Source organism: Bufo bufo, chromosome 6, assembly GCF_905171765.1.
Source record: "Bufo bufo chromosome 6, aBufBuf1.1, whole genome shotgun sequence".
Classification (NCBI taxonomy): Eukaryota; Metazoa; Chordata; class Amphibia; order Anura; family Bufonidae; genus Bufo; species Bufo bufo.
The window spans coordinates 24,383,783-24,404,846 of record NC_053394.1 but is presented as its reverse complement, the minus strand read 5'-3'; the positions used below and the strand labels follow the sequence as shown (position 1 = coordinate 24,404,846).

Sequence of the window (21,064 nt, the reverse complement as noted above, 5' to 3'; positions counted from 1 at the left end):
GGTACTGAGATGTCTGGTATACCTGAAAAAGAAAGATTCTCCTCTTTAATCTATTTGGTGAAAGATTCAAAACAATTTAAATAAAATTGGCAAAAAGTATAAACGTATGACTGACAAGAGACGTGTGAGGACCTGAGAGTGGGTGATTGTGTGGCTGTCCACAAGAAACATTAAGTTGAAGGTACCCTCTTGGAAGTTGGGGCCAAGGTTTATTGGGCCATACAAGATCTCTGCCATTATTAATCCGGTTGCTTTTCGTCTTGAACTTCCGCAGGCTTTGAAAATTCATAATGTGTTTCACAAATCATTGCTGAAAAGATATGTTGAACCTGCTGAACCGTCCTCCCTGCCACCCCCTCCTGTCATGGTGGATGTTAATCTTGAGTTTCAGTTTGCCAGGATAGTGAACTCATGTGTTCTTCGTGGATCTCTTCAGTACCTCGTGCACTGGAAGGGTTATGGTCCAGAGGAAAGAATGTGGGTTACTGCGACCGACGTGAATGCCAGTCGCCTTGTGAAGGCCATTCACAGGTCGCAACCTGATAAAGTCGGTTCTGTGAGTCCGGAGGTCACCAGTAGAAGGGTGGGGGGTACTGTCACGGTCCCTCCCGTGACAGAGGTGAGAAGATCGGATAGACTTGCTCCACGTGAGGCTATCTGACAGGTCTCTGTTTTCCTCTTAGCATGTTGTTGTTTGGCAGGATCTCACCTCTCCTCAGGTTCTGCTCGTTATTAGTGATGGGGCTCTATTTAGGTCCACCTCACACTGCTGACCATGCGGTTGATATTTCCTGTTGGAGTTGCTAGAGCTTGTTTGTTTTGGATCTCCTGATTCGCCAGACATCTCAAAGCTAAGTGCTTGTTGCCTTTTCTGTTTATTGTTCTCTGGTGTGTTTTGTTCTAGGCCTCAGGGAGACGCGGGTTCCTTCATCTGGGAAAGAACCAGCTGTCTCGTCTCCTGCTACCTATCCTAGGGCTCGTCAGTTTTAGCAGGGCCTAGGTATACGGCGTATGAGCATTTCCACCATCAGGATCTGCTCATACCGGCAGGGGTTAGGGAAAGGCCTAGGGATTATTAGGAGGTCACCATCCCTCTTCCTTAGCTTTTGAGGCCTAGACTGTTGTCTATTTCTTTTGTGTGTATCTGGTGTTTTCCCCTTCCCCATTACCCGTGACATTAGCTTTCTCCACTGATGATAGGGATACTGTACTGGAGCTGAACAGTAATGAGTGTAATTAGGGGGCGGGGCCTTTGGTTCCTTGTTGGCCCCTTTTCCCCACGGGCCCCATAGCATCTCTGTGGTCTGCCTCTATTGGAGGTACTCCACGGTACACAACAATATACAGTTTGTAGTACACCATTATCTGGGGTTCTACACTATGAGGGGGTGAAGGATCTTTGGTGTTATCATGGGTTCTGCCCCTGCACCCTTCTAACCTCAGAACTACACCATTGTTAGTGCAGGATGGGTGAAGATAGGACCTTTATCTTTCTCTGAACTGCACTCATGATACAGGGTTCACATAATCAGTGTGATTCCAGAGGGGAGGCAAACCAGGCTGGTGCAGTGAGCTGCATTTATATTAATATAAGCAGATATATAACGCGAGTTTGACCGCGACGCGTGGTTGATTAAGTGTGGTTGATTAAGTGTGTGACTTAAGATTAAGTGAGGGAGTATCTGAGAGCTAAATAATTTGTGGACATTGATGAGTGGCTGTGTTTGACTGTATTTTGTGCTGTGATAACACTTTTTTTTTTCTTTCTCCAGGGGTTGCACAGGTGAGCAATTAGGGTGTGGCTGTTTAATTAGGGTGTGGCTGTCTAATTAGGAGACTTTAAAAACTCAGCAGTAAGAACAGCACAGCCTTTTTGATTCCAGAGGGGAGGCAAACCAGGCTGGTGCAGTGAGCTGCATTTATATTAATATAAGCAGATATATAACGCGAGTTTGACCGCGACGCGTGGTTGATTAAGTGTGGTTGTGTAAGTGTGTGACTTAAGATTAAGTGAGGGAGTATCTGAGAGCTAAATAATTTGTGGACATTGATGAGTGGCTGTGTTTGACTGTATTTTGTGCTGTGATAACACTTTTTTTTTTCTTTCTCCAGGGGTTGCACAGGTGAGCAATTAGGGTGTGGCTGTTTAATTAGGGTGTGGCTGTCTAATTAGGAGACTTTAAAAACTCAGCAGTAAGAACAGCACAGCCTTTTTGATTCCAGAGGGGAGGCAAACCAGGCTGGTGCAGTGAGCTGCATTTATATTAATATAAGCAGATATATAACGCGAGTTTGACCGCGACGCGTGGTTGATTAAGTGTGGTTGTGTAAGTGTGTGACTTAAGATTAAGTGACTTTAGATTCAGGGACTTCAGAGGGGGACTGCAATTAGCCTGTATATTATTACTACATTGTATTGTATTTTTTTCTTTTGTGGTGTAATCCCCATTTAGTATGTGTTGCACAATTGACAACGCAGTCCAGTGCACATCTTGCATGATGTATGCAGTCCTGGAACAGCCGTTCCAGGGTGAATTTCTTTGTTCAAGATGTGAGCAAATTACCCGTTTGGAATCGCTAATCGAGTCTCTAAATGGGCAAGTTGCAACACTGAGAGGCATTGACAATTTGCAAAAAAGTTTGCTTCTCACCGAGCAAGCACTCTTTGGGGTAGATGAGGGAGAGGGTGACAGAGAGGAGGCTGAGGAAAGTGAGGTAGCTAGCTGGGTAACATTTAGAAAGCGGGGTAGAGGGAAGAGTGCCAGGGAGGCTAGCCCTGATCTGACACACCCCAACAAGTTTGCACGTTTGGCAGATGAGGGGGATGTCAGTCCAGGGACGGCACTGCCGCAGCCGGACACTTCCTCTGCCAGTCAGGGGAATGTCAGCTCCGGTAAGCAGGGGACCAGGAGAGCAGGGCAGGCCAGACAGGTGCTGGTAGTGGGAGACTCAATTATTAGGGGAACAGATAGGGAAATCTGTCACAAAGACCGTGATCGCCGAACAGTGTGCTGTCTTCCTGGCGCTAGAGTTCGACATATCGCGGATCGGGTTGACAGATTACTGGGAGGGGCTGGAGAAGATCCAGCGGTCATGGTCCATATCGGAACCAATGACAAAGTTAGGGGTAGGTGGAGAGTCCTTAAAAATGATTTCAGGGATTTAGGGCAAAAGCTTAGGGCAAGGACCTCAAAGGTAGTATTTTCCGAAATACTACCGGTACCACGGGCCACACAAGAAAGGCAGCGGGAGATTAGGGAAATTAACAAGTGGCTCAAGAACTGGTGTAGGATGGAGGGGTTTGGGTTCCTGGAGAACTGGGCCGACTTCGCTGTCGGCTACAGCCTCTATCGTAGGGACGGGCTGCACCTCAATGGGGAAGGAGCAGCTGTGTTGGGGAAGAAGATGGCTAGAAGGTTGGAGGAGTGTTTAAACTAGGGACTGGGGGGGAGGGTAATTACACTATAGAAGGGGAAGATAGTGCAGATAGAGACCGGGGGCAAGGTAGTGGGACTGGGGGAGAAATGGAAGGAGGGACAAGAACAGTTCAGAAGGAAAGGTGTAGGGTAAAAAATATACATAAACCTCTCATATGTATGTATACTAATGCCAGAAGTCTGACTAATAAAACTGGTGAACTGGAATTAGTGATGTGTGAGGAGGACTATGACATAGTGGGAATAACTGAGACATGGCTGGATGATAGCTATGACTGGGCAGTTAATGTACAAGGTTACAGTCTGTTCAGAAAGGATCGTCAAAACCGGAGAGGTGGAGGGGTCTGCCTTTATGTAAAATCTTGTCTAAAGCCCACACTCCGTGAAGATATAAGTGAGGGACATGAACATGTGGAGTCACTGTGGGTAGAGATACATGGAGCTAAAAACAACAATAAATTACTAATAGGAGTCTACTATAAACCACCTAATATACCAGAGTCCACAGAAAATCTACTACTAAACGAGATAGACAAGGCGGCAAATCATAATGAGGTGGTTATTATGGGGGACTTCAACTACCCAGATATAGACTGGGAAACTGAAACTTGTATATCTCATAAAGGAAACAGATTCTTGGCAATAACCAAAGACCATTATCTCTCCCAACTGGTTCAGGACCCGACTAGAGGGACGGCCATACTGGACTTAATATTAACCAATAGACCTGACAGAACAACAGACGTGCAGGTTGGGGGACACCTGGGAAATAGTGACCATAAAGTAATAACCTTCCAATTATCATTCAAAAGAGCGTTTCTACAGGGAGAAACAAAAATACCAAACTTCAAAAAAGCTAAATTTAGCCAACTAAGAGAGGCCATAGGCCTAACTAACTGGGACAAAGTCCTCAAAAATAAAAATACAGCCAAAAAATGGGATATCTTTAAAAACATCCTAAAATCTCATTGTGAGAGGTACATACCGTATGGGAATAAAAGGTTAAGGAACAAAAAGAAACCAATGTGGATAAACAGAACTGTAAAGAAAGCAATAAATGACAAAAAGAAAGCATATAAAACCCTAAAACAGGAGGGTAGCACGGAAGCACTGAAAAACTATAAGGAAAAAAACAGATCATGTAAAAAACAAATAAAAGCGGCCAAACTAGAGACCGAGAGATTAATTGCCAAACAGAGTAAAACTAACCCTAAAATGTTCTTCAATTATATAAATGTTAAAAAGTATAAATCTGAAGGTGTCGGCCCTTTAAAGAGTAATGAGGGGGGAGTCGCAGAGAGCGACGAGGAGAAAGCAAAGCTGTTAAATATTTTTTTCTCCAATGTATTCACTGAGGAAAATAAACTGTCAGATGAAATGCTGAATGCTGAAATAAATTCGCCATTAAAAGTGTCCTGTCTGACCCAGGAAGAAGTACAACAGCGACTTAAAAAAATCAAAATAGACAAATCGCCAGGACCGGATGGCATACACCCCCGTATCCTAAGGGAATTAAGTAATGTCATAGCCAGACCCTTATTTCTGATATTTGCGGACTCTGTACTAACAGGGAATGTCCCACAGGATTGGCGCATGGCAAATGTGGTGCCAATATTCAAAAAGGGTCCAAAAACAGAGCCTGGAAACTATAGGCCGGTAAGTTTAACATCTGTTGTGGGTAAACTGTTTGAAGGTTTTCTGAGAGATGCTATGTTAGAGCATCTTATGGGAAATAAGCAAATAACGCCATATCAGCATGGCTTCGTGAGGGATCGGTCATGTCAAACTAATTTAATCAGTTTCTATGAGGAGGTAAGTACTAGACTTGACAGCGGCAAATCAATGGATGTCGTGTATCTGGACTTCTCCAAAGCATTTGACACTGTACCTCATAAAAGGTTAGTATATAAAATGAGAATGCTCGGACTCGGAGAAAACGTCTGTAAGTGGGTAAGTAACTGGCTCAATGATAGAAAACAGAGGGTGGTTATTAACGGTACATACTCAGATTGGGTCACTGTCACTAGTGGAGTACCTCAGGGGTCAGTATTGGGCCCTATTCTCTTCAATATATTTATTAATGATCTTGTAGAAGGCTTGCATAGTAAAATATCAATTTTCGCAGATGACACTAAACTGTGTAAAGTAATTAACACTGAAGAGGACAGTATACTACTACAGAGGGATCTGGATAGATTGGAGGCTTGGGCAGATAAGTGGCAGATGAGGTTTAACACTGAGAAATGTAAAGTTATGCACATGGGAAGGAATAATGCAAGTCACCCGTACATACTAAATGGTAAAACACTCGGTAACACTGACATGGAAAAGGATCTAGGAATTTTAATAAACAGCAAACTAAGCTGCAAAAAACAGTGTCAGGCAGCGGCTGCCAAGGCCAATAAGATAATGGGTTGCATCAAAAGGGGCATAGATGCCTGTGATGAGAACATATTCCTACTACTTTACAAATCACTGGTCAGACCACACATGGAGTACTGTGTACAGTTCTGGGCTCCTGTAAACAAGGCAGACATAGCAGAGCTGGAGAGGGTCCAGAGGAGGGCAACTAAAGTAATAACTGGAATGGGGCAACTACAGTACCCTGAAAGATTATCAAAATTAGGGTTATTCACGTTAGAAAAAAGACGACTGAGGGGAGATCTAATTACTATGTATAAATATATCAGGGGGCAGTACAGAGATCTATCCCATCATCTATTTATCCCCAGGACTGTGACTGTGACGAGGGGACATCCTCTGCGTTTGGAGGAAAGAAGGTTTGTACACAAACATAGAAAAGGGTTCTTTACGGTAAGAGCAGTGAGACTATGGAACTCTCTGCCTGAGGAGGTGGTGATGGTGAGTACAATAAAGGAATTCAAGAGGGGCCTGGATGTATTTCTGGAGTGTAATAATATTACAGGCTATAGCTACTAGAGAGGGGTCGTTGATCCAGGGAGTTATTCTGATTGCCTGATTGGAGTCGGGAAGGAATTTTTTATTCCCCTAAAGTGAGGAAAATTGGCTTCTACCTCACAGGGTTTTTTTTTTTTTGCCTTCCTCTGGATCAACTTGTAGGATGACAGGCCGAACTGGATGGACAAATGTCTTTTTTCGGCCTTATGTACTTATGTACTATGTTACTAGTGTAGTTATTGTTCAGTAATGTCAGGTGGCCCACGGACAGACCAGCCCACCTGGAATCTGCCAGTCTGGGCCTGGGTATTGGCTTCACAGTGCCCTGGCTGCCAGGTGCCCCCTTGCTTTTTGGTGCCCAGGGCAAACACTCCTCTGACCCCCCCTCCCCCATGCTATACCACTATATTTAACACCAAATGATGTAACTGTGCTATAACTTAATACAGCTCACATTCCATTCCCAGTCATTTAACTCCTCAGATACTGCGGTCAATAGCGACCGTGGTATCTTACCGGTTAGACAGAGGGAAGAGGCAAAATTGCTATGTTCTGATCAGTTACTATGGCAGCCTGGGGCCTTGTGAAGACTCCCAGACCTACCATAGGAAATTGCACGTTAAACTGTGCCTGTAGTACAGCCTAATAAGCAGCCTGTCAGTATCCCACAGACTGCAGTAGTATTCTATTGTAGTCTATGGTACAAGCGATCAGAAGATCACAAATTCAAGTCCCCTAAGAGGACTAAACATTACAGTGAAAAGAAAAAATTCAAGGCAAGAGATACTAAATATTCAAATCACCCCCTTTCCCAATATTACATATAAAAATAAACATAAGATGTATCACTGACTGCATCTGAATATGTCTGAACAAATAAAATATAAAAATATTCATCATGTGCAGGGAATCTGTCATCTCGTATCTATCTATCTATCATCAATCTACTTATATCTATCTATTTATCTATCTCTCATATCAACCTATGTAATGTATATCAATCTATCTGTCTAGATTACAAATACCTAGAAAACTGTTAAAGGGGTTGTTCCAGCTGTGATTTAGATATTCAGGTATTAGACCTAGTGCAGCCATGAATGGAGCCTAAGGTGTCACACGGAGTTTATCAGCCTTTTTTGTCGCATTTTTAATGTTCTTCTATGTGTCCAGATGTTACTTTACAGTCTGTGGCGCATTATAAAACACAGGACGTAGCGGTGTAGCGGGATATGCAAATCCTATGTAACCAGGAGAGCTGCCCGCTGCACCTTGGACGGACAAGTTAAATCCAGTGAAATATTAACTTCCCAGTAAAACTCTAACTGTGCAGACATTATAGCCATATGTAATGCTATACAGTATTCTGGGCACATGAGAGGCTTAGATACACCTCACAGAAGAAAGTATCACACATGATAGACTTAGATACTCCACTCAGAAGAATGTGTCACACATGATAGACTTAGATACTCCACTCAGAAGAATGTGTCACACATGATAGACTTAGATACTCCACTCAGAAGAAAGTATCACACATGATAGACTTAGATACTCCACTCAGAAGAAAGTATCACACATGATAGACTTAGATACATCTCTCAGAAGAAAGTATCACACATGATAGACTTAGATACATCTCTCAGAAGAAAGTATCACACATGATAGACTTAGATACATCTCTCCAGAAGAAAGTATCACACATGATAGACTTAGATACATCTCTCAGAAGAAAGTATCACACATGATAGACTTAGATACATCTCTCAGAAGAAAGTATCACACATGATAGACTTAGATACATCTCTCAGAAGAAAGTATCACACATGATAGACTTAGATACATCTCTCAGAAGAAAGTATCACACATGAAAGACTTAGATACATCTCTCAGAAGAAAGTATCACACATGAAAGACTTAGATACATCTCTCAGAAGAAAGTATCACACATGATAGACTTAGATACATCTCTCAGAAGAAAGTATCACACATGAAAGACTTAGATACATCTCTCAGAAGAAAGTATCACACATGATAGACTTAGATACATCTCTCAGAAGAAAGTATCGCACATGATAGACTTAGATACATCTCTCAGAAGAAAGTATCACACATGAAAGACTTAGATACATCTCTCAGAAGAAAGTATCACACATGAAAGACTTAGATACATCTCTCAGAAGAAAGTATCACACATGATAGACTTAGATACATCTCTCAGAAGAAAGTATCACACATGAAAGACTTAGATACATCTCTCAGAAGAAAGTATCACACATGATAGACTTAGATACATCTCTCAGAAGAAAGTATCGCACATGATAGACTTACTTTCTTCTGAGAGATGTATCTAAGTCTATCATGTGTGATACTTTCTTCTGGAGAGATGTATTTATTACACATGATAGACTTAGATACATCTCTCAGAAGTATCACACATGATAGACTTAGATACATCTCTCAATAGACAGTGTGACATATGACATACAGCAGCTGGGCAGAAAGTATAGCACATGATAGGCTTAGATACGGCGGCCCAGACACAGTATCACATATGAAATCAGTATCAGATGATAAGCTTTAGATACAGATGCTTCACAGATAATAACACATAACAGACGTAGATGACTTAGAAAACAGTTTCATAAATGATAGTACTGGATACACCTCTCAGAAGTATCACACATGATGGGCTTAGATACCTTTCTCAGAAGACAGTATGGTACATAATAAGCTTAGGTACACTGGCTAAGCAAACAGTATCACACCGGATAGGATTAAGATATAACAATTTAGCAGAGAGTATTATTAATGGTAGATTTAGATTGCAGAGTATCACACAGGAAAGCCTTAGGAACAGCAGATTAGTAGAAAGTATCACACATAATTAATAAGCTTAGATACATCACTTAGCAGTGAGTACCACGTAATAAGCTTAGATACCCTGGATCAGCAGACACTATGACAGATAAGCTTAGATGCAAGGGTTCAGCAGACAGTATCACACATGACAGGCTCAGATACTCTCAACCTTATCATGGACCACATGTATGTTTTTTTTTATTTCTTATCTCTTGATAATTAAAGGGGCACACCCACCCCGGATATTTATGACATATACAGGATCTGACGGGTAGGGACCCAGACCCAGCTAGTCAGAGCATCTGGTGGAGAACTTGGGTCTCCGAGTCTCCCAATCAGTGGGTGACGGATCCCCAGAGGTGGTATATGCCATGAATGCATAAAGCAGGAGTACCCCTTTACGCTCTGTAATCTCAGTAGTATATGATCTCCTCGCAGTCTGAGACGTGACGTTATTTTGGGCACAGGATGAGGTCTGCCTCACTTCACCTCTCCTGTCTCATGTAACAAGGATGTGGTGTCGTCTAAGTTTAGAACGTATAGGGCTTATTATAGTATCTGCGGACTGGGCAGGAAGAGCACAAAAATGGCCGGTCAGTGTCAACCTATATATCTGTTCCTGCAAAGCTGTGTGACCACCAGTATGACCAGTCACCCAGCTTTCCTGGAAGTCCGATGGCATATGTGCCTAGGTGCTCAGGGCTGGTATACCTTCCCTCCTGACTGTCATCCATAATTCCCAACGTTTGGAAAGGCCAAGGAGGGATCATTTTTTACACTAAGCCATGCCTCTAACCCTGCCTAATGCCTATCTATACACCCCAAATCCTGCCAAGTCCCCTTAATGCCCCCAGACAGTAGATTGCCCTTTTTGTGCCCCTACACAGTAGAATAGCCCCTTGGTGCCCCCACACAGTAGTTATGCCCTCCTTACAGTAGTGTTGCCCCCTTTGTGCCCCGTTGCAGTAGTTCATCCCCCTTAGTGCTGCTGTTACCACAGTGTAGCCCCCTTAATTCCCCTGTTACAGTAGTGTAGCCCTCTTAGTACCCCTGTTACAGTAGAGCAGTCCCCTTAGTGCCCCCCATTGTAGTAGTGCTGCCCCCTTAGTGCCTGTTACAGTAGTGCAGTCCCCTTAGTGCCTGTTACAGTAGAGCAGTCCCCTTAGTGCCCCCCATTATAGTAGTGCTGCCCCCTTAGTGCCCCCCATTACAGTAGTGCAGCCCATTTACAGTAGTGCTGGAAGTTTACTGTTAATAAAATTAAAAAAAGAACGCTCACCTAGCCCCACTCCCCCGATAAACAGAGCACATCCTGCTCCCCTCAGCAGCAGGCACTATGAGGTGACATCATCGTGCCTGCTGTGCCAGGCAAAGGTTTGCACATGCTGATTCCCCGGCCTGTGCGCTCTCATACACAGCCTAGCAGGCGCGATGACATCACTGCATCACACCTACTGCTGGAGAGCACAGGCCGGGGAATGGTGGAGCACCACTGCATCACACAGATACAGTTGAAATTGGGCCATACCTCAGCCGTTGGGGCCGAGGGACAGCTGCCAAACTATGGGACTGTCCCACTGGATCTGGGGTGGTTGGGAGGTATGGTCATACAGGACCAGATGATGAAATGGTCTGCCCTATAGAATAGAGGAAGTTGTAGTGTGCACATAAGATTAGTCACACGCATGTTCATTCAGATGGTGGAACGTGTCCACACTTATCTTTCAGTTCACTTTTACTCTGTACAGACTAGAAACATTCTCATGCTATAGGGAAACCACCAGCAAGCTGCTGCTGACAGATCTGCTCTTCCTATTTTATGTCTCTGTTTAGTAGCTTAGAGGGTTATTCCCATCACAGATGTTTATGGTATATCTACAGGGCAGGCCGGAAATGTTTGAAAGGTGTGGTTCCATGTATGGCACCCTCACCTATCATCGGAATGGGGTTCCCGGTGAGGTATATCCAGGAGGGGTATTTCAGGGGTATCTTGCTGGGATATTTCTAGAAGGGTGGTCACCTATCATTAGAATCGGGTCCCCGGTAAGGTATATCCAGGAGGGGTATTTCAGATACAGTACAGACCAAAAGTTTGGACACACCTTCTCCTTCAAAGAGTTTTCTTTATTTTCATGACTATGAAAATTGTAGATTCACACTGAAGGCATCAAAACTATAAATTGACACATGTGGAATTATATACATAACAAACAAGTGTGAAACAACTGAAAATATGTCATATTCTAGGTTCTAAGTAGCCACCTTTTGCTTTGATTACTGCTTTGCACACTCTTGGCATTCTCTTGATGAGCTTCAAGAGGTAGTCCCCTGAAATGGTTTTCACTTCACAGGTGTGCCCTGTCAGGTTTAATAAGTGGGATTTCTTGCCTTATAAATGGGGTTGGGACCATCAGTTGCGTTGAGGAGAAGTCAGGTGGATACACAGCTGATAGTCCTACTGAATAGACTGTTAGAATTTGTATTATGGCAAGAAAAAAGCAGCTAAGTAAAGAAAAACGAGTGGCCATCATTACTTTAGGAAATGAAGGTCAGTCAGTCAGCCGAAAAATTGGGAAAACTTTGAAAGTAAGGGCTATTTGACCATGAAGGAGAGTGATGGGGTGCTGCGCTAGATGACCTGGCCTCCACAGTCACCGGACCTGAACCCAATCAAGATGGTTTGGGGTGAGCTGGACCGCAGAGTGAAGGCAAAAGGGCCAACAAGTGCTAAGCATCTCTGGGAACTCCTTCAAGACTGTTGGAAGACCATTTCAGGTGACTACCTTATGAAGCTCATCAAATTAATGTCAAGAGTGTGCAAAGCAGTAATCAAAGCAAAAGGTGGCTACTTTGAAGAACCTAGAATATGACATATTTTCAGTTGTTTCACACTTGTTTGTTATATACATATACATAATTCCACATGTGTTAATTCATAGTTTTGATGCCTTCATAGTCATGAAAATAAAGAAAACTCTTTGAATGAGAAGGTGTGTCCAAACTTTTGGTCTGTACTGTATTTCAGGGGTATCCTGGTTGGGTATTTCTAGAAAGGATGGTCACCGATAAAGGTTTCTCCAGAACCAGGGGGTCTCCAAGTGAGGTTTCTCCACTGAGGTATCTCCAGAAAAGGGGTCTCTGGTGACATATTTCCAGAAGGGGTTCCGTGGTGAGATATCTCCAGAATGAGAGCATTGGGTAAGGTATCTCTTGAAAAAAGGGTCCCAGGTGAAGTATATCAAGAGTGTGAGTATTCGATGCAAAATCTCCACAAAACAGGTCTATGGTGAGGTATCTTCAGAACACGGGTCAATGCTGAGGTATCTTCAGAACACGGGTCCATGGTGAGGTAAATTCAGAACACAGGTCCATGGTGAGGTTTCTTCAGAACACGGGTCCATGGTGAGGTTTCTTCAGAAGACGGGTCCATAGTGAGGTTTCTTCAGCAGACGGGTCCATGGTGAGGTTTCTTCAGAAGACGGGTCCATAGTGAGGTTTCTTCAGAAGACGGGTCCATAGTGAGGTTTCTTCAGAAGACGGGTCCATGGTGAGGTTTCTTCAGAAGACGGGTCCATGGTGAGGTTTCTTCAGAAGACAGGTCCATGGTGAGGTTTCTTCAGAAGACGGGTCCATGGTGAGGTTTCTTCAGAACACGGGTCCATGGTGAGGTTTCTTCAGAACACGGGTCCATGGTGAGGTTTGTCAAGAATCAGGGGTCTTTGGTGAGATATTTTCAGAATTTGAGGTTTCTCCCGAATGGAGGTCCTCAGTTAGATATCTCAAGAATGGGGATCCATTGTGAGGTATCATCAGAATGGGGGTCCATGGTGAGATATCATCAGAACGGGGGTCACAGTGAATCAACGATTGCATATAGGAGGGGAATTAATGGAGAGGTGTCCCTTCCGGATCCTTCATTATGGTTTCATGACCTATCTATCTATTACATAAAAAAAGAATAAGAGCAGCACTGTAGAAAAACTCAAAAATGTAAGGAGTGCCAGCGGCTATGGATCTGACTAAATCACCAGATAAAATAAAAAAGTTCCACGGCGCCTCTGTATGGTGAAGAAAATGTGTCCTTTATTCCCCCATGCAACGTTTCAGGCAACTTACTATCTATCTGTCTGTCTGTCTATCTCTTCTATGTTCTATATATAAGTGCACACATATTACATATAGTATCTTCTGTCCTGACCGTTTCACACCTCGGGCCCCTGCAGTAACCAGCCTTTGCTCTCAGTTTCCCCTTCTTCCCTTCTCGTCTCTCCACCCATACCGCGCTCCGCCGTGTCCCTCTCAGCTTCCTTCTTGCGGTTGGAAAATTCTCTGCCCTGTTTTGAAATAATTTGTCACTGCATTTTCCATCATGTGACTTCTAACAACTCAACCGCACTACTGCCTTGTGCAAAATGCAAACCGCTCTGCGTGGCACGAGGACAGGTGCGAGCGGCGTCAGGTTATTACAGTCTCCGATACAGAGACGCCGTGGATATAATGTCCAACATCTACCTGCATGCCCCCTCCCCCCTCCTCTCCAGATTTTGATTTCACAGTTTACATGATGCTGAGTAACTTGGTAAATACTTTATTTATCTTGTACTGGTCCTCAGTTTTACATATGTCTTATACTCCAGTCACATCCAGAGCTGCATTCAACACCTTGCCAGTTTGTCCTGTTGACTCCAGGATTCCCTGCTGGTTCACTTTGTGTATAAACAGGGCTTTATATCACAATGCAGTATAAGGCCACCATACCCACAATGCCTCGCAGCAGGAAGTAATAATCCTGAGCTCGGTGTCTGCTATTACATTACACAAAATCTCATTCTGCTTTTTAGCATTTACAAGTTAAGCTTTTAAGCCGCTGGGAGACGCCAGTGAGGAAAGGGTAAAATTTAATTGCATAATAAATTCACATGCCCTCAGCACAAAGGACAAGTGTATAGTGTATACTAGAGACTGATGATGTCACAGCTGGCTTACATATTGTGGCTGATGCCCTGGTAGACATATGGCGTTGTAGTTTATTATGTGGAATGTACTGTGATTGCTGCAGTAACTGCACTGTTATTGAAAACGTACCTCGCAGGATGGGGTTAACAACCACGTGCCTCATAATGCTGGGCCAAGTTTAGAGGTCAGTGGAGGGGTCACCCCTAGGTCTTCATACTGGGGGCCATATGAAATGATAAATAGCAGTACCCTGCAGAACTCATGTCCAGTAACACTACGGCAAATAGGCAGCTGGAGAGAGAGAAACCCAGCGTAAGCTCACATGGTAGTTAGCTAGCAAGTGGAGGTGAGGTTTGCTGGTTGCTTAGCACTTGACCTGAGAACCTTGCCAGGAGCTGAGAAGCAGCAATACCTCAAGCAGCAGGGGTAGCCGACTTGCAGTTCCTGGCCCTTCCTTCCCTCAATGTTCCATGTTTGTACTCTAGTTACTTCCAAACCTTCATTCAGAATTATATAAAACAACTTTTTTTTGTTAAAGGTGTTGTCTGACCTAAATGGAAAAGGAAAAATGACAGGCAGGAACTGGTGTTAAAAAAAACAACTTTACTAGCCTTGCCGTGCTGGTGCTGCAGTTCCTGTCCCCACCAAACTGTAACTGTGACATTTTGATCCCATTCATGTGACTGTTGAACTCAATCACTGGCCACGTGTGCAAAAATGGCACAAGACTGCAGAGGCTCATCAGTCCCATGGCGTTCGTGCACACATCACTGCAAAGGCCTGCCGTTGGCTGCAGCAGTTGCTTGATCATTTCCAGTCTGGTGGGGACGAGAGCCGCAGTGGTGGAACGGCAGGACTATTGAAGACCCATTTCACTGTTATTATTACTGTGTTCTGTGGCTCGTATTGCAGCGTGACAACTGTATCACCACTTGACTTTTGCTCATGAGAGAATCTCACCTAGCCGTTTGTGTTTTAACAGCTGTATTGTAATGTGCTGTGGATATTTTTACTCTACTTTGCATTCTGCTTATCAGAATGTGTTAACGATCTGGGCTAGTTTTCCACTGGTCTTCATTTACACTTCTATAGAGCGCTGCCACCTAGTGGATATCTGGTGTAATAGTGTATTGGTATTGAGGGATGCTCAGGGGCGGACTGACAACTCATGGGGCCCCCGGGCAATAGGAGATTATGGGGCCCCTGTGTGTCCCCCCACCCTCAAGCCCCACCCACACACAGCCCCACCCACATATTGCACCGCCCACATCACCTACACTTGGTACAGAATTTCTCTTCACTATGTTCAAAATAAATGTTTACTAATTTTAAAAAAATCACGCCCTCCACCACAACACAAGCGTATCTCAGACTCCTCAGCAATACAACTCGCAGTAAGGCTCCATTCAGACGTCCATAGAATGGGTCCGCATCCGTTCCGCAATTATCCGGAACGGGTGCGGACCCATTCATTCTCTATGGGGCCGGAAGAGATGCGGAGCGCGGCCCCCGATCTTCCGGTCTGCAGCTCCGCAAGAAAATAGAGCTTGTCCTTTACTTGTCCGCAATTGCGGACAAGAATAGGCATTTCTATGGGGGGTGCCAGCCGGGTGTATTGCAGATCCGCAATGCACTACGGACATGTGAATGGAGCCTAATGTGCGATGTGCAAGTACATCACAGATCACCTCAGCAATAAAATGCATAGAAAAGTGCAGTGTGTGAGTATCGCAAGCTCCACAGCAATATAATGTACAGGAATGTGCAGTGTGTGAGTATATCATAGCCAACCATGGGGAAGCATTGGGAGGCTATTGCGCATGCGCGGCTTCATAGGGATGCTTTGAATCAATGCATTTCTATGAGGATTGTTTAGCGTGAATGCCAGTGTTGCACGTTGTGGACTAGGAAGAAGCTTCTCTAGTGGCCGTCTGATGAGTGGCCGTCTGATGAGTGGCCGTCTGATGAGTGGCCGTCTGATGAGTGGCCGTCTGATGAGTGGCCGTCTGATGAGTGGCCGTCTGATGAGTGGCCGTCTGATGAGAGGCCGTCTGATGAGAGGCCGTCTGATGAGAGGCCGTCTGATGAGTGGCCGTCTGATGAGAGGCCGTCTGATGAGTGGCCGTCTGATGAGTGGCCGTCTGATGAGTGGCCGTCTGATGAGTGGCCACTAGACGTGTTCCTTTGCAGTAATGTAAATACTGCCCTTTTTTCTGAAAAGGCAGTGTTTACATTAAAAAGCTTGCAGAGACATGCTATAGACTCCAGAACTACTACGTTTAGCTGTTGTGGTTCTGGTGACTATAATGTCCTTAATATAGAGGGGGGGGGGGGAATAATCAGCACAAAAGTGTCAAATAAAATGGCTGTATCATTATTCTAAAAATTAAAAAAGCACAACTTCTGACACAAATACATGGTATTTTGCAGATTTACTTTTTTTTTTTTTTTTTTACAATGTGCAGATAGTACTGTACTACTAACCCCTCCATCCACCTTCTCCAATAACCCAGCACCCTTACTCACATAAAACAAGTGATATATATATATATTATAGCTTATAGTGAATGACTGTAAATACTTACAGTTCTGAAGACTCCAGCGGCTCAGGACCAGTGCTCTGGGCAGGAAGTGGGCACCGCTCTGCAGTTCAGGAAGGAGACCTTTAAGATGCACCTATGTTTTAGAAGGGGACAATAGGAAAAAAATATATTTTTCATTACACCTCAGGTCAGACCACCAATCAGACCCCCAATGTTAATCAGACCTCAGCTGACAGCCCCAATCAGACCCCCAATGTTAATAAGACCCCAATAAGACCTCAAATCAGACCCCCAACCAGACCTCAGCTCAGACCCCAATGTAAATGACCCCCAATCAGACCTCAGATGAGAGCCCCATGCCTCTCATCATCCCCATACCAGCCCCCATGCCTCTCTGTAGCCCCCATAATCAACCCTTATGCCTCTCATCAACCCCCATTATCAACCCTTATGCCTCTCAGCCAGCCCCCATTATGCCTCTCAGCCAGCCCCCATTATGCCTCTCAGCCAGCCCCCATTATGCCTCTCAGCCAGCCCCCATTATGCCTCTCAGCCATATATCAGCCCTTTATTTATGACCCCCAGCCCCATCAGACTTCAGATCAGCCCTTAATGTCAAACCCCCTTCAGACCTTATATCAGCCTTTTATTTATGACCCCCATCAGACCTCAGATCAGAATAAAATAAAAAACTACTCTTACCTCTCCTGCGCTGCAGCTCCTCTTCCTCTCCGGCAGCAGTCGCGCTCCCCTGTGTTCTCCGGACGGCGCTGCACTGTCACCTGACGCACACTACGTCCTGACGCTGTACGGGGTCAGGACAATGCAGCACCGACCCCATCAAAGAAGAGCAGAGAGGATGAGTACCGGAAGCACTTTTAGCACTTGTTCCCTGCTCCCGGACCTAATTCATACTAGTGAGCGCTTCCATAATGAAAGCGCTCACTAGTATTCGCTTTATAAGACGCACAGCAATTTTCCCCTTACTTTTTTTTGGGGGGGGGAGTGCATCTTATAAAGTGAAAAATATATTTCTACCGAGTTAGCCAGTGAATAAAAGATGAGATTCCTCAGTGGTTGATACCTTTTAATGGCTAACTGAAAAGATGATGACAACATTGCAAACTTTCGAGGCTACTTGAGCCTCTTCATCAGGTGTCTCTTAAGACACTATCTAAAGAGTCAAATATTTATACACTGAAGTACATAGGAATAGTGATGTAGATGAAACAAGTGATGTAAAGCAGAGCAATATGAGGGGAGGAGGAAAGAAACAGTTGTAGCAGTAAATTGTTGGAGCAATTAGGAACACAAGAGGAACATTCCCCTTCAAACAGACCAAATGTAAGACCTGTCCATACATAATGACCACTGACAAGGTGCAGCTCTCCAATACAGATCAGGACTACAAGATCCCAGATACCTTCACCTGCACCACGTCAAATGTGGTCTATTTCATTGTATGGATATGTGGAGAGAATCTCTAAATCGCACATCCTCATACCTATGCTTCTGATATACAACTGTTTTCAATTATCAGCATTTCTTATGATAAAACATGGCTATACAGCGATGCTATCAATCATTTGCTGTGCACTATAGAGAGGCAATTAGTATACAGTTTGATCAAAGCGCATAGGCCCACTTACCGCGACAAGGATGCCTCTTGTTTAAGTGGGAACCTACTCTAACCATGGCGCAGAGCCGTGCGGCAACCAACACGCCTCCACACCGCTCCAGCAGGCAACGGGATCCAGCAGCCGCACAGTGGCCCCACTGTACAGTGAGGCCACATGGGCCCCGGGTCCCATCACTCCACCAGCACGGCACAGAAGCAGAGACGGCCGCCGTCCAGCGCCGCATGTGAACTGGTGCAAATGGCTCACCTGTTCACAGCCTCTCAGGAACTCCAACTGAGATGTTGTATATCAGAAGCATAGGTATGAGGATGTGCGATTTAGAGATTCTCTCCACATATCCATACAATTTATGCTATAAACTTCTTTTCCCCCCTCCCCTGAATCAGCACTCCTCCCCATTCGGCTCAGGTGCTTTTTAATTAGCAGAAGTCTGCAAAGGGTTTATAAATTCCTACCACATCTCAGTTGGAGTTCCTGAGAGGCTGTGAACAGGTGAGCCATTTGCACCAGTTCACATGCGGCGCTGGACGGCGGCCGTCTCTGCTTCTGTGCCGTGCTGGTGGAGTGATGGGACCCGGGGCCCATGTGGCCTCACTGTACAGTGGGGCCGCTGTGCGGCTGCTGGATCCCATTGCCTGCTGGAGCGGTGTGGAGGCGTGTCGGTCGCCGCACGGCTCTGCGCCATGGTTAGAGTAGGTTCCCACTTAAACAAGAGGCATCCTTGTCGCGGTAAGTGGGCCTATGCGCTTTGATCAAACTGTATACTAATTGCCTCTTTATAGTGCACAGCAAATGATTGATAGCATCGCTGTATAGCCATGTTTTATCATAAGAAATGCTGATAATTGAAAACAGTTGTTATATCAGAAGCATAGGAATGAGGATGTGCGATTTAGAGATTCTCTCCACATATCCATACTATTTCATTGTATGTACCAAATGTCTCTATGTCTGTGAAACTGGTCAAAAACTCCGAACAAATCTTAGGGACAGGAGAATCTGGGAATACAAGGTCATGATAACATTTGACATACTCAGATCAGAAATGAATGTGTCTCATGGATTTATGTCCTACATCAGACCTCGCATTCATGGACTGAACATCAATTAGAAGACAATAAAACCTTCACGCTTCTTATCTGTAATCCTCATCTATAATTGCTTCGAGAATTTACTGCTACAACTGTTTGTTTCCTCCTCCCCTCATATTGATCTGCTTTACATCACTCGTCCCATCCACCCGACTATTCCTCTGTACTGTGGTGTATAAATATGTGACTCTTCAGATACTGTCTTAAGAGACGCCTGACGAAGAGGCCCAAGTAGCCGTGAGAGCTTGCAATTTTGTCATCTTTTCAATTAGCCATTAAAATGTATCAACCATTGAGGAATCTCAGTCTTTTTATATCTTTCTCTGAAGATCATTTAGCTGGGCATCTCCTACAGGGTGACCTAGTGAAGACATTATAAGCTAAATTATATACTGTCATCAATAACATATGTAGATACAGAATAAGATATCTATATGTTCAATATTTCCACAGCTGGTACCATGGCTATCTTTCTGGGCCAGATGCAGAGAAGTTGCTGCTGCAGAAGGGGGAAGCGTGGACCTTCCTTGTCAGAGAGAGTCGTAGTAAACCAGGAGATTTTGTCATCTCTGTCCTGACAGCTGATGTTAAAGATGGCAAACCCCGGGTGACCCACATCAAGATCATTTGTGAGGTAATAATACTATAATACTGCCCCAAAATTCATTTATTTCAGTAATGCAACTTAAAGTTAGAATATTGTGAAAAGGTTCAATATTCTAGGCTCAATGTGTCACACTCTAGTCAGCTAATTAATCCATACCCCCTGAGCAAAGGGGACCTGATATTGTGGCTTTGGGGTTTTCATAAGCTGTAAGCCATAATCATCCAAACTATAACAAATAAAGGCTTGAAATATCTCGCTTTGCATGTAATGAGTCTGTCTCATGTATTAGTTTTACCTTTTGCACGATATTCTAATTTTTCGAGTTTCACCTGTATACAAGAATATTACTATAATACTGCATCCTATGTACAAGGATATAGCTACTATAATACTGCCTCCTATGTACAAGGATATAGCTACTATAATACTGCTCCTATGTACAAGAATATAACTACTATAATACTGCCCCTATGTACAAGAATATAACTACTATAATACTGCTCCTATGTACAAGAATATAACTACTATAATACTGCTCCTATGTACAAGGATATAGCTACTATAATACTGCTCCTATGTACAAGAATATAACTACTATAATACTGCCTCCTATGTACAAGAATATAACTACTATAATACTGCCTCCTATGTACAAGAATATAACTACTATAATACTGCATCCTATGTACAAGAATATAACTACTATAATACTGCATCCTATGTACAAGAATATAACTACTATAATACTGCTCCTCTGTACAGGAATATAACCACTATAATACTACCTCCTATGTACAAGAATATAACTACTATAATACTGCTCCTATGTACAAGAATATAACTACTATAATACTGCCTCCTATGTACAAGGATATAACTACTATAATGCTGCTCCTATGTATGAGAATATAACTACTATAATACTGCCTCATATGTACAAGAATATAACTACTATCCAAATAGGGGAAGCGACTGAGAAGTTTCTCTCCTCCCTCCAGCTGCCTACTATCAC

General features: G+C 43.9%; 1 protein-coding gene across 1 annotated transcript in view; it reads left to right on the top strand.

Moving 5' to 3' along the window:
- PTPN6 (protein tyrosine phosphatase non-receptor type 6) overlaps window positions 1–21,064 on the top strand; it is an 80,755-nt gene that overhangs the window by 31,131 nt on the left and 28,560 nt on the right. Inside the window, exon 4 of the mRNA XM_040435641.1 lies at window positions 19,899–20,079. Within this exon, the coding sequence (XP_040291575.1) occupies window positions 19,899–20,079 (181 nt within the window). The remainder of the gene's footprint in view (window positions 1–19,898; window positions 20,080–21,064) is intronic.